The sequence below is a fragment of the Lissotriton vulgaris genome, chromosome 5 (genome assembly GCF_964263255.1).
Source record: "Lissotriton vulgaris chromosome 5, aLisVul1.2, whole genome shotgun sequence".
NCBI classification, from domain to species: domain Eukaryota; kingdom Metazoa; phylum Chordata; class Amphibia; order Caudata; family Salamandridae; genus Lissotriton; species Lissotriton vulgaris.
The window spans coordinates 1,289,582,895-1,289,597,589 of record NC_141693.1 but is presented as its reverse complement, the minus strand read 5'-3'; the positions used below and the strand labels follow the sequence as shown (position 1 = coordinate 1,289,597,589).

The 14,695-nt window shown below is 43.3% G+C and overlaps 1 protein-coding gene across 5 annotated transcripts in view; it reads right to left on the bottom strand.

Moving 5' to 3' along the window:
• KIF21B (kinesin family member 21B) overlaps window positions 1-14,695 on the bottom strand; it is a 413,924-nt gene that overhangs the window by 153,211 nt on the left and 246,018 nt on the right. For all 5 annotated transcript variants that reach the window (XM_086923173.1, XM_086923170.1, XM_086923172.1 and 2 more), the window contains exons 10-12: window positions 13,214-13,277; window positions 1,519-1,740; window positions 1,125-1,206 (exon numbers count right to left, since the gene is read on the bottom strand). In XM_086923173.1, the coding sequence (XP_086779299.1) occupies window positions 1,125-1,206; window positions 1,519-1,740; window positions 13,214-13,277 (368 nt within the window). The remainder of the gene's footprint in view (window positions 1-1,124; window positions 1,207-1,518; window positions 1,741-13,213; window positions 13,278-14,695) is intronic.

Genomic DNA, 14,695 nt, shown 5'->3' with positions numbered 1-14,695 from the left:
TGCCATCATGAACTTCTATTAGATAGAATGTCCCATGGATATGGATGAAAAATATCTACCTCAGGCTGGACGACAATTCCGAAAAGCTCCTTTATTTGCTTCATTGCCGCATATATAACCCAGATGGATGAAGAACAACTAGTTATGATTCAATGGCGAATAAACAGAAGAACAACTGCTAAGGGAAATCATCAGCCCCCACTTTTCCACCCAGCCATCACTCTTCCCTGGCCTACCCAACTATCTCGTCCAACAAATCCTTGCAACTTGGGAGTACTCTTTGTCAGTGACCTCTCAATCAACCCTCAAGCAAATGATATCTGCAAAACTGCTTTCCACCATCTCGACTCCTACAGGGGGATTTTGAGAGTGCTGTACTGCTACCGAAACATTTCTCTTGTCATCGCAGTGGCACTTTCCGATTTGGGACCACTGTAATAGCCTAGCCACTGGACTCCCCACAGCGAGCATTTCAAAGCTTGAAAGAGCTCAAAACTTTGCTTCCCACCAGTTAAATGATCTGGGAAGGGAATGCCATATTACAAATGTCTAAAATCCCTCTATTCGGTCCCAGTACAAGAGAGATCAAACTTGAAAAACGACTTCACAATGATGTAAAGCACTTCACGCCTGTTCATCCAGCTTTATCATTAAACTGTTTACCCTGTACTGCCTTAGATGTTCTAACAAATGTATTCTGTCAATAAGCAGGACTATGTACAAGAAATCTGGTAGCCTTCACATACAGGGGCAATGATCCATCCTGTGGAATTCTCTGCCCTTGCACCTACAACTGGATGACTGCGCCAAGTTTAGAAAACATCTGAAGAACCACCTATTTGCCACAACATTTGATTAATGGCACCTTCTCTAACCCACAATCATAACAGTGTGAGTGCTACACTTCCAATTAGGCCTTGGACTTCAACCTTTAAAGATTTTACAGTCTTAACATTCCTACAGTATCCCTAACTGTCCCATTGATTTTGTTCCACCTACTACATACTGTCAGGTTTTTAAATTACAGTCATACCCCACTCCTCCAAGACTCATAGAGCTCAGGTCCCCAATGAGTGGATAAAAGGACCATATAAAAAAACTTAAATAAATAAGCATTTACCCACCTCTTCAGCTTCATTCTCATCTGACTCATCACCATTTTCTTGAGGCACTGGTTGTCTTTTTTTGAAGATTTCTTTTTCGGGACTAGAAGGAAATATAGGATTTGTAATTAAGGGACACATATCTCAGGAAACTAATAAAGACAAGCATCCCATCCCAGCCCAGTCAAGTCACCACAAAGACCTGGCTGTTACTGTCAACTTCCTCTGAGTTGGAATGCCCCAAAAATACTTGCAACTTCACTGATATCTCCTTGATCCCATGATCAGCAATAGCAGCTAAATTATATCTGCCCTGGCCTGCTTTAAACAGCCTGGCCGCAATTGCTGCAATTGTATGAATACCACTGGATCCACTGATCCAGGTTTGAATGGGCTGTTCTCTGGTCTGTTTTACCTCTTTCTTCTTTGCTTCTTTTCCTTCTTCTTCAGACGTTCCACATCCTGCTTGGCACGCTTAATTACATCAGTTGCTTCTGCTTCCATGGAAACTGTAGGGCTGCCCATTATTAACCCTGGTCCTGGCGATCCACCCATGTTATAAGTGGGTCTGGATGACAAACGCGATAGACCCCGGCGCAGGGACTCATTCATGGCCTCACTCTCCAGAAGCTTAGACCTGTGGAGAGAAGAAAAGAGAGAAGAAAAATTTTTGGATGAAATTCATGGATTCTAAGACCTTATCACAAGACAAAATTTTCAATGACATGCCAGTCTCTACAATTCCGTCTGCCAAACACTTCTACCACAGAAGGCAAGATAGTCTTCACCCGAAGATAGTTCCTTGTCAGTAAATTCACCTAAACAAAGGTCAACTTTAGGAAGCCCTCTGGCACTAATAATTGATTTTTTCTGAGTCTTCACCTCCTTTCTTTCTACCACATCCCACTTCTAGATGAGCCTAAGAATGTGAGATATATAGTATACATCTGCCTCAGCATGAGCACAGCTGTATCTGTATTTCCTACCCACATGTGTTCGATAGTGTATTGTTCACTTTCAAAAACCATCCACAATTTTCTCTTTGAAGTTCAGCAGAGACAGGAAGGAGCACATGCAACAATGCATAAGTAAGTGTGAGAGTGAGCATTTTGGTTCTGTTGACCTGTAATGTGTTTTTGTGCCGAGAGGGTACCATTGAGACATGGCACTGGCTAAATGCAAGCACAATCACAAAGGGTTCTTGTTTGTTGACAGTTCACATGCTTGGATACCAATTGGGGTTCACCAGGGGTAGAAGCTGCTATCCCTGGATTGCCTTTTGGTACCCTTGGTAGTGCCCTCACTACCCTCGGTCTCTAGGGTCATGAAGACAGCGGCAGAAAGAGAATGAAAAGATGAAATATGGAACTCTCGTTACTTTCTGAACTTTCCCTCCAAACTAATGTCTTAGCCCTCAACCACGAATAGGGGACAGGCGAGATGATAAAGGGGGAGTAAGCAGTTAACCTATGATAGCATGAAGAGGAAAGGTTTGTAATGTCACTTCTTGTAGCCCTTGTATTTTGGTGAATCAATGTCCATATCCCTATACAAATCTGCAGTTTTCCTCCCTTTCTGGGAGATTTTGTACGTTGGGCTCATACATGTCCATAATTATGTATCCCAACAAGTCTCCCAACATCCCAGTCATGTTCTTACTCATGTCAAATTGATTTTAATTTCATTTTTGAACTAAAATGGTGCCTGTGGTTCTGCAATGGAGAGTAACTGGAGCTAACGTAGTATCCTCCCTTGTCAGGCAGAGTAGATATGATTTGCCCATCTTGTCAGACCCATCATTTTACAGCTTAGTTGTCCAAAAGAATTAAGTTGGTAAGACGTTAGAACATCTCACCGGGACACGGGCCTATACCATTGCAGAGCCCAGATTTGGAAGGATTAGTTAAACTCAGCTGGGAGTCATGATGGATCTTCCAGGGAACTAATTGCCCACTGGAACTATAGGGTAGAAATTGTTACATCTTTTCATTTATATCTTTTTCCCTGACTGTCAGTAAATCTAAGAAAAGTCCATTATAATGATAGTCATGAGGTACATTTTTAATCTCAGCTTGAAGTGCTGGTTACCACCATATTACATTTAAGTGAGATAAAACTAAGTTTCCAGATCATTGTAGGCATGACAGGGTGTATCTGCCATATAGATTAACGTGTTTTTGCAGCCAGTAGTGCTGCTACACAGATTCATAGCAAGCACAGCTACAATGCTATTTGATTTCAATGTTCTTCTAATTCCTAAAATAAGGCCATCGTTCTAATATTAGACTAAGGAACTGATTGATAGAAATTAATTTGTGACTCTGGATATTATTGGAACAATCCATTTAAAATGTTTCTATGTACAATGTCATGCTATTTACATCCTATCTCAGAGCAGGGATAGGCATCTGAGACTGTTTGTCTCAGGTTAGCGTGTGGAGGCACCAAGCCGTATTCCAGAAGACCGTGAGGTGCAGATGTTGATGTTTTTGATGTCTTTATCCTTAGTTTCGAAATGTACAGAGGAACATCGAAATTCTTCTTGACCATCGCTAACAGAAATGAGTATAGATCTTCGAATGTCCATGTCTCGTAGAATATCACAGGGAGTGCTTTGTATCACAATAAAGTAGTATAACAATTACGAAATAAAAGATAAAAAATAGTGAAAGTAGGAACAGCAGGATCCTGGCCGACAAATACATCAACACCACCACCACCCGAAGCAGGTTCCCCACAGGAACTGGAGCAAGATCACCGCCGACCAGCTCGCCACCTCCCTCAGCCAGAACCCACCCGTCAGAACAACGGACCCTAACACAGCAGCCTGCAATCTCACGCAGTGGCTGACCACAAGTGCTGACGACCTCGCCCCACTGAAGGACCCACTCACCAGACCCAGAAGCAAGAAGACTCCCTGGTTCACAGACAAACTCAAGGACTCCAAGAAGGCCTGCCGCACCCTCGAGAAGACCTGGCTCCTCAACAAGACCACCGACAACATGACCGCCCTCAAACTCGCCACCCGCAGACATCACCAGCTCATCCGCACCACAAAGAAGAAATCTCTGAAGGAACGACTGGACAAGAACGCCCATGACAGCAAGGAACTCTTCAACATCGTCAAGGAATTCTCCAACCCCAGCACCGGCAACAACAACATCACCCCCTCACAGGACCTCTGCGACTCTCTCGCCTCGTACTTCCACTGCAAGATCTCCGACATCCACAACAGTTTCAGCGCTCAACCCCCGCACCCACCGGTCGAACCTACGCACCCAGCCGCCATCCTCCAGACATGGACCGAGGTGACCCCCGAAGACACGACAAGCATGATGAACACCATCCACTCCGGATCGCCAACCGACCCGTGCCCCCACCACATCTTCAACAAAGCGGCCCCCACCATCGCACCCCATCTCCGAGACATCATCAACACCTCCTTCAACACAGCCACCTTCCCTGAGAGATGGAAGCACGCCGAGCTCAGCGCACTACTGAAGAAACCAACAGCGGACCCGACCGACCTCAAGAACTTCCGCCCCATCTCGCTCCTTCCCTTCCCGGCCAAAGTCATCGAAAAGGTCGTCAACAAGCAACTGGCCGCCTTCCTCGAGACGAACGGATCCCTCGACCCATCGCAGTCCGGATTCAGAGCCAATCACAGCACCGAGACCGCCCTCATCGCAGCCACTGACGACATCCGAGCCCTGCTCGACAACGGTGAAACGGCGGCACTCATCTTCCTAGACCTCTCCGCTGCATTCGATACTGTTTGCCACCGCACCCTAGTCCAACGACTCAACGACACCGGCATCCAGGGTAAGGCCCTGGACTGGATCACCTCATTCCTCTCCGGAAGAACACAAAGAGTACCCCTCCCGCCGTTCCGCTCGGAGGCCACCGAAGTCATCTGCGGCGTCCCGCAAGGATCTTCGCTCAGCCCCACTCTCTTCAACATCTACATGAAACCACTAGCTGCCATCGCTCGCAACCACAACCTGAACATCATTTCCTACGCCGATGACACCCAGCTGATCCACTCCCTCACCAAAGACCCCGACACCGCCAAAGCAAACCTTCACGAAGGGATGAAAGACGTCGCCGAATGGATGAACAGCAGCCGCCTAAAGTTGAACACGGACAAGACAGAAGTCCTCATCCTGGGAACATCCCCCTCCGCATGGGACGACTCCTGGTGGCCCCCAGCCCTAGGCACCGCACCCAAGCCAACAGACCACGCACGCAACTTGGGCATCATCCTGGACTCCTCCCTATCAATGACCAGGCAAGTCAACGCCGTCTCCTCAACTTGCTTCCACACCCTCCGCATGCTCCACAAGATCTTCCAATGGATTCCCACCGAGACAAGGAAGACGGTCACCCAGGCCCTCATCACCAGCAGACTGGACTATGGAAACACCCTCTACGCCGGAACAACAGCCAAGCTTCAGAAGAGACTCCAGCGCATCCAGAATGCCTCCGCCCGACTCATCCCGGACGTCCCCCGACGCAGCCACATCTCGAGCCACCTGAGAGACCTACACTGGCTCCCTGTCAACAAGAGGATCACGTTCAGACTCCTCACCCACGCACACAAATCCCTCCACGACCTGGGCCCTAGGTATCTCAACGACCGCCTGACCTTCTACACGCCCACCCGCCAGCTGCGATCGGTGAACCTCGCCCTCGCTGTCGTGCCTTGCATCCAGAGAGCCTCCGCCGGAGGAAGATCCTTCTCCTACCTAGCGGCTAAGACATGGAACTCCCTGCCCGCCCACCTGCGACTGACCCAGGACCACCTCGCCTTCAGGAAACAGCTCAAGACCTGGCTGTTCGAGCAGTAGCAGACCCCCCTCCCCACGCGCCTTGAGACCCTTCCGGGTGAGTAGTGCGCGATATAAATGCCATGATTGATTGATTGACCAACGTATGACATGATGACATTGTAATAATAATGTGTGGTAAATGAGGATAGAACCAAAGAGTGTACATTGAGACATTTACATACAGGCCAGCATTATCTCAACAAGAAATCTAAGAGCAGAAAGGCCAAAGAACAGGAACCAAAGAAGAAAAGCAAGAGCGCTTTGTGGATGCATGGCTGTGGAATTAGTAGAGGGGGTAGGGAGCAGTTGACAGTGCTGTAGCTGCCTAGTCTTTGGATACGAGATGTGCAATTCTGGCAAGGATACGTTGGTTGGGGGGAGAGAAAGTGGGTGGTAGGAGGTGAAAGTGGGGGAGGGAGTCTAGGGAGTACGCTAATAGCCGATCAAGCTCAGTTTTACTCTATATGTGCACACTATGAATTATAATTTGGAAAGAGCAACCAGATAAAAACTTCCATCATAACCTATAATTTGTATATGAGCCTCTCATACGAGGCAGTTGTATACATTTCAGTTATGAACTCATCATGAGTAGGTAGGTGTAGTGATCTTCTGTGGTGCAGAATACAGATCTTGGCTGCAGTGAGTGCCATAGAGATTATGTGCCACTCTTGAGTTGTTAAAGAAAGGAGGTCAGCCATGTCATTCAGCATGATCAGCTTTCGTGTTAGGGGCAGCGGGATATCAAGGGTTCTACTGACTGTATTCCTTATTCTAAACCATAGTCCAAATATCTTTGGGCAACCATGCACGACATGCACCATATCACACCCCATCTTGCAACATCGCCAACAGTGTGTGTGGTGAAGTAGGCTCACTGTACAGTAATTGTGGGGCCCAGTACCAATTCAGAAAAGCTAGAATTCTTTTTAGATTCACCGACAGTCTTGTGAAGATATTCACATATTTCTTTACAGTCGGTGTCAGTGTATTCAGGTTGTAAGATTTCTTGCCACTTTTTGTGCAACTCTGACAGTAGAAGCTTGGTATGGAAGTGAGACATTAGTAGTTTATAAAAACCCACCTTATGCTTTTTTAAAGGCCTCAATACACTAGGTATCGTTCTATAGGGGAGTCCTGTATGTCCCAGGGTGGTACCCCCATTTTGCTCTGGAGACAGTGCTGAAGCTGTACATATTTCGATTTCTGTTTGATAGATAAGTGGAATTTATCTTGTAATATTTCAAAGGGTTTAAGGCTGTCCTATGTCAGAAGCTGTTCAAGAGCGAGGATACCTCATCCGCCATGAAACCCAATGTATGGTGCATCCGACCACACAATTGGCAGCGTTTTACAAGATAGGTGCATGGATGTGCATATTAATATTTGTCTGCAGCAATTTATGGGCACATACCCAAGGTTTCACCATGGAGTGTACAACAGGACTACATGACGGAATAGAGGCTCTTATGTTCTAGACCAGCTGCAACCCTGACCCCCTGGATGTAAGTTTATGTTCAATGTTGACCTATAAGGGGGCATCTGCTATAGTTGTAATGTTGTGTAATAGGCCACTCTGCCTTCTATGGACAAATGAGCGTGGACATTTTTAACTCAGGTGTCCAGGCACCACAGATAAAGGCCTTATTATCACTCAAAATGGTGCTTAGCAATGATAAATTGACAGACAGTGGAAAAACGCCCAGAACATATTTAAATCAGGACACTATCACAATTTTCACCCCTTGTATTCTATGCCACGAAGACATGTGTAGCTGTGCCCATTCACATAATCTTTTTTGTCTCTGGCTATAAATGGCTTTATGTTATTTGGTATCATCCTTGCCAGCCCTGTGTTAAGGTACACCCCAAGGTACTTGAGGCATTCGGGCTTCCATTCAAATTGATAGCCAGCTAAAAAGCCTTAGTTGTCACCCTCGATGTAGGTAGAGATTCACTTTTGTCCCAGTTAACTTTGTAACCTGAGATATGTTAAAGTCCGTGATGATCAACATGAGGGTCGGAAGGGAGTTGTGCAGTTCCGTGGTTGTAAGCAGAGTATCATCTGCATACATGAGTATTTTGGGAGGGCCTGCGGGTGTAGGGACCCCAACTCTCACAGGTCACTGACGAATGACTGTTGCTATGGTTTCGAACAACAGGAGGAACAACAGGGGGTGATAGAGAACACTTGGAGTGTGTCCCGTCGGGTTCAAGAAGTTGTTCTTTTCCTCGTCCGCTGCCATATCATAGAGGCTCTCTAAGCTGCAATGAGCCAACATCACTGTAAGTCAAATACAAAACGGGCATGGTATCCCATTACACTGTATTGCATTGGCATTTATATAGCGCCTACTACCCCTGAGGAGACATTGAAGTGCTGTATAGTGAGTGGCCAGCTAGGTTAGTCGTAGGATTGTGTTCTGAAAAGAAGCTTTTATATGCGTTACCCCAGTTTAATGGTGGTGGAGTCAGAGGGAGTTAGATGTCATAGATAGAGGCAATGGAACAGATGTTAGTTTGTGTGAATGATTGGTGGAGTGAATAGATAGTGTAGAGGAAGCTCTCACTAAGAAGTTGCATGTCAATACGAGTTATGGGCTTGGGTATATGCAAGTTTGTGCAAATGATTGGTGGGGTGAATAGATAGGGTAGAGGAAGATTAGAAGATTGATACACTACATATCGTGATTACCTGTTTGTGAGACGGAACAGGTTAAGAGCTATGGGTTAAGACAGAGGCAGTTCACTCAAATACATATGGACAGGCAAGCGTGAGGGCAGGGTATGCAGCTTTATGTAGAAAATGAATAAGGACACACAATTTTCAACAAGGATCAAGAAAAGGGAACCAGGAATGGAGAGGACGGTAGATATTCAAAGGTCAAAAATTAAAGTCATTTTGCTTAGTGCAGGGATTATGCACTTATGCAGTGGGAGAAAGATTGCTGAATTTCAAACAGGCATGAGCAGACAAAAGTAGAAAAAAGCAGAGTATTTGCATGTTTGATAATACTTTTATTTTATACTAGCGGCCGTCTGAACGTTGTCCGGGTATGAAAATTAATGTCTGCAGCACCGGGTATGAAATTGAATGTCTGCAGCATGCGGTTTACCATGTGTGCGTGCTCCAAATGTGTACAGCCACTGTCAGAAAGCCCCCCAGTGATATGTGCCTCTGCAACCGCTGAAGACGGCGCCAACGTTCAGCATGTGTACCTGCTGTCTGGCCTCACAGTCTGCTATTGCGGCACAGCCGTCCTGCTGTGCACATCTTCGTACTTCCACAGATTTCAACAACACGGCGTGGTGCACTGAGATGCCACACGCCGCGTCAACGTCATCTGACTGCGTACTCAGACGCCACACATTTTCTACGTGTTGGACGCTATTCTCACGCTTTACAACGCTGTGCTGGTGCTACATCCACCGGACTACTTTGTCCCACAACGGGCTTTGTCCTTTCCAAACTACATTTTGCGCTGGTGTATAGCCTATGTCCATCTGCTTTGCCTCACCTTTCCAGAGTTGTATGCAGTGTTCCGGTTGGCGCTGTGGTTCCTGAGCTTACCCGCCTCAAAGGTTTGGTCTCTCTCTTTATTATATTAGTATGGACTTAAATATACAGGAAATGGGTGAAAGAAGGTTTTTCAGCAAGTAGGATTGATTGAGTCCTTGCATAAGATCTTTACATGCTGACCAGAGATTCAGATTGTGGACAGAGCAGGCTTTCCTGTGGGATGTATGACGTTACAACGCGAAATATTACAACGCACTCTGTTACAACGCATTTTTTACAACGCAGGATCCATTACATCGCATGGCTTTACAACGCATGACATTACATAGCAGATGCTATTACAACACATGCCATTACAATGTAAGTATAGGTAAGTATATTACTTTTAAAAAAAATGTAATTAATTTAAATTTAATTAATTAAATAAATTAAATTATTTTTAAATTATTATTTTGTACATATATTACTTTAAGTTTATTTTAAAAAGAACTATTAATAACAAAGAACTATTTTTAAAAAATAATAAAATTATTAAAATTAATTTTTAAAATTAAATTAAAAGATTTATTTTAAAACTAAACCCTAAAAATACCCCTGTACCCCAAAACCCAAACCCAGCCCTAAAACCTAAAAATACCCCTGTACCCTAAAACCCAAACCCAGCCCTGAAACCTAAAAATACCCCTGTACCCCAAAACCCAAACCCAGCCCTGAAACCTAAAAATACCCCTGTACCCCAAAACCCAACCCCAGCCCTGAAACCTAAAAATACCCCTGTACCCCAAACCCCAAACCCAGCCTAAAACCTAGAAATACCCCTGTACCCCAAAACCCAAACCCAGCCCTGAAACCTAAAACTACCCCTGTACCCCAAACCCAAACCCAGCCCTGAAACCTAAAAATACCCCTGTACCCCAAACCCCAAACCCAGCCCTGAAACCTAAAAATACCCCTGTACCCCAAAACCCAAACCCAACCCTGAAACCTAAAAATACCCCTGTACCCCAAAACCCAAACCCAGCCCTGAAACCTAAAAATACCCCTGTACCCCAAAACCCAAACCCAACCCTGAAACCTAAAAATACCCCTGTACCCCAAAACCAGCCCTGAAACCTAAAAATACCCCTGTACCTCAAAACCCAAACCCAGCCCTGAAACCTAAAAATACCCCTGTACCCCAAAACCCAAACCCAGCCCTGAAACCTAAAAATACCCCTGTACCCCAAAACCCAAACCCAGCCCTGAAACCTAAAAATACCCCTGTACCCCAAAACCCAAACCCAACCCTGAAACCTAAAAATACCCAAACACCCCAAAACCCAAACCCAGCCCTAAAACCTAAAAATACCCAAACACCCCAAAACATATACCTCAGTACCCCAAAACATATACTCCTATACTCATACTTATTTTTTTAAATTACTTAAATTAATATATTTAATTTATAATATAAAAAAACATAAATTAATGTATTTATTTATTATTAATATTAATTAAATTAATTAAATAATATTAAATAAAAAAAATGTATATACTTACCTATACTTACGTTGTAATAACATGTGTTGTAATAGCATCTGCTATGTAATGTCATGCGTTGTAAAGGCATGCGATGTAATGGATCAAGCGTTGTAAAAGTTGCGTTGTAATAGAAGTGTGTTGTAAAAGTTGAGATGTAACGGTTGTTTCCCTTTCCTGTGAGTTCCATTTTGTAGAAGATAGTGAGTCAGCAAATACATGAATATCAGGGTATGAATAGCCAGCTTGTAACCACTATTCTAAATTTCATATGGTTGCCAATGTCAATTGCAACCAGTAACCAATGGACAGTCTACAAGGTATAGGAGATAATAGGGAAGATGTGTATGTGTGTGTGTGTGTATCTTGCAGCTGAGCTCTGAATCCAAATTGGAGTCATTTAATGCCTTGGAGAGGATTCCTTTAATACGGACCATTTGCGTAATCAACTTTTGAGAGGATTAATTATGTTGTTGCTTAAACCCTATGTGGAAATTCAAGATAGGAAAAAGTGATGGAGTATCTTCATAGTGTAGAAGGCTGACTTTGTTAGTTTGTCCACTTGGGCATTCATTAAGAGTGCGGAGTCCTCTACAAAGCCAATGCTATTACCATATTTTAATATTTTTGGAGTTCGTCATAGATTATCTGGCCCAAGCGTTATTGGGTCATGGGTTTTCCAATCTCCAAAAAGTCATCATTTCTGCTTTTGACTCATTTAGATTAAGATAGGTACATGTCATGCATTAGTCTAGAATTTCAGAAGGTTTTGAGTTTAGAGTTTGGTATATCTATTGGATTTTCCAGTTTTAGCATTACTTGCAGGGAATCTGCATAATTGTAGAAGATAAGTTCATAAATGTTGGTTAGCTCTGGTAAGGGATCCATGTATACGTAAAAGAGGAGTGGAGAAATTATAAATCCTTGGGGGATTCACATTTTTATTTTGTAAGGTGTGGAGAAGAAGAAGTGCATATATATTATGTTAGCCCTGCAAAGGTAGGAAGAGATCTAAGTAAGAGTTATACCATCAACACTGATTTGTTCTGAGTCAGAAGACTTGATGGTGAACTGTGTAAAAGGCTGCATAGATATCCAGGATACACTATTTTTGTCTACAGTGTTTTTAAGCCAACTCATATGATGATTAGAGCCCGTTCTGTGTCTCTTCTTGGGCGGAAATCTGTTTGGTAATCTGAGTAAGTGGCAATCTTCTAGAAATTGAGAGATCTGTATATATGCTACTTTTTAAAGCAGTCTTCAAAGAAAAAGTTCATTAGGAATTGGTCTGTAGCTTTTAGGGTCTTCATGTACAGATTGTTACTTTTGTTTAATGGTCATACGTATGCAATGTTTAGATTCTATTAAAGATTCACACGGGTAGAGAATAAATCTTTATATTCAATGTTGATATAACCGCTTATATTGGCATAGAACGTTCTTGAATATCTGAGTATTCTGTTGGGCAGTCAGATCTGCCTGTGCCCTGCACAAGGTCGAAAAATTCTGTCATTATGATTTCTCAGTAGGACAACAAAGATGGAGGAATTTTTATATGGAATACTGGACTTAAGTGGTGTCTGGTGACAGCTGTTTCTTGTTTGCTAGATATGAGCCTTAGGCATCCGCTTTGGTACTTTGGTGAGTTACCAGCTTGTTGCAGAAGTCTTGAGAGTGAAGGATAGCTGTTTGAGTGCGTTCAGGCTTTTGGAAATCTAATAGTACTTCACAAGCTCCTTGGTTGGGCATTTGGCGTTGTAAATTCTGCTTGAACTGTGGGTTTTCTTTGCCCTTTGCTGTATGATTTATACATTTTGCTGTGCCTGTCGACATAAATGTTGTACATTTTCTTTGATTTTTGCCAGGTGTGCTGAGGTATTAAGATTTGTTATGTTACTTTTTTTAAGTCTTCTATAACCCGAAGAGCAATATATTTCTTCATGCCATGTTGTTATTACTTTTTTAAATCACATCTCTTTGATATCCACCAAACTTCATGACCAATAGAAATTACTCAGCTATACTCCTTTTTCATTGCAAATTCCACTGTAATTCTTGCAAAATTTCTAGAATAAAATATACATATATTCATAGCATGAAATCATAGAGAAACTGCTCAAAGTTTTGTCAATGCTTCATAGATTTGTCAAGGCCTGGATATCCAAAAGAAGAAATAGGTCGCACCTCTAGTTTCTGAGAAGTCACAACAAGAATATTTGCAATATATCTCGAGTACAGCTTACCTCAGTTCTTCAATTTCTCGAATGTAGCTCTGGATAAGAACACCAATCTCTTCGTTTCCGCCCCCTGTCATGGCCAGATATGGAACAAGAGTGAAGTTATATGTTAACATTCATTTTTTATCTGATGCATAGAGTAAACACTAACAGTATTGTCTAGCTTCATAAATCCCTTCAGCTGCACAGGAACAAGGGCTATAAGGCCATTTGAGCATTCTACCCACTAAGGTTCCACCTTTACTGTTCTAAATTAAAAAGGAGAAACATAAAGATAAACATTGGAATGTTAGAGCTCCAGGCTTATACCAGCCATTGTAGGCCCAGATCTACTCCATTGTCTTCAATGGAGCCTCAACATAATATTGTTGTATTATACCTTAGAGCCCGACGTAGTGGGCTCTATTGGCCACTAAAGGCCCGCTCCAGAGTTAAAGTTTGGCTCCAGTCAAGGGAGCGGGTGTTTAATGGCCGGAAGAGCCCGATTCGGAGGGATCTGAGGCTATTAGAACATTTCACCCCTGGAGGGCAGAATGTTCTAATTTGTAAAGCAGAGGCCTCATGAAGCCTCAGGGGATTAAAATCCCCTCAGGCTCCCTAAGGTCTTCGCTGTGAACAAACATTGGAATGCTAGAGCTCTGGGCTTCTTCCGACCATAAGAAGCCTGGAGCACTCCATTGTCTTCAATGGAGTGCTCAACATTCCAATGTTCTAATATAGATTAAAGATCTCATGTGGTTGTCCTAACATTGGAAAAGTACAAAATACTGACAGATTACAATGACTACCTGACTTGTCAATGACCTGTGTACCCTTTGACAAACGCAGCGTTATTGGTCTCTAGCCTTACTTTTCCTCACTTTAAAGTATTGAACTTGTGTGAAAGTCTATGCCTCTTTGAATGCATTTATTGTTTAAGAATTCATTATTTCAACTGGAAACTGTACCATGCTTTTTGTTATGCCGACTTTACACATTCAAACCCCACAGTATTAAGAACACTCTTCCACAAAAAAGGAGCCTCTTATCCTTGTTTTTCTCTTTTGGTGAGTTTTTTTTTCAGTCCATTGTGCATATGTTTAGATTCTTAAGACTCTTCTCATATGATGAGTGGTTTAAACCATTACAAACCATGTTCATCCATTTTTTGACTGGAGATATAGCCAATTAAAGCTGACTCAATACTTCAGAAGTATCTTATTAGTGACTTGCAGAGCTCTAAGACAACCGTCTGCAGGTTATTCCATTCCCACTACTTCCCAGCATTCAATTTGTTTTATCACCCCGCTACCGTGCAGCACAGCACCTGCTAAAGAGGTCATCTCAAGTAATAAATACAAGACCAATCCCCTATCAAGTACCCTTCAAGAACTTGATGCACATCCCGCACAACATATCATGTCTGCACTCAAGTTAAGCTGCCAATAGCAAGGCAGCTCCTTTAGAATTCTAAAAGATGTCTCACTCTCTCCTCTCTTTCTTTTGCTT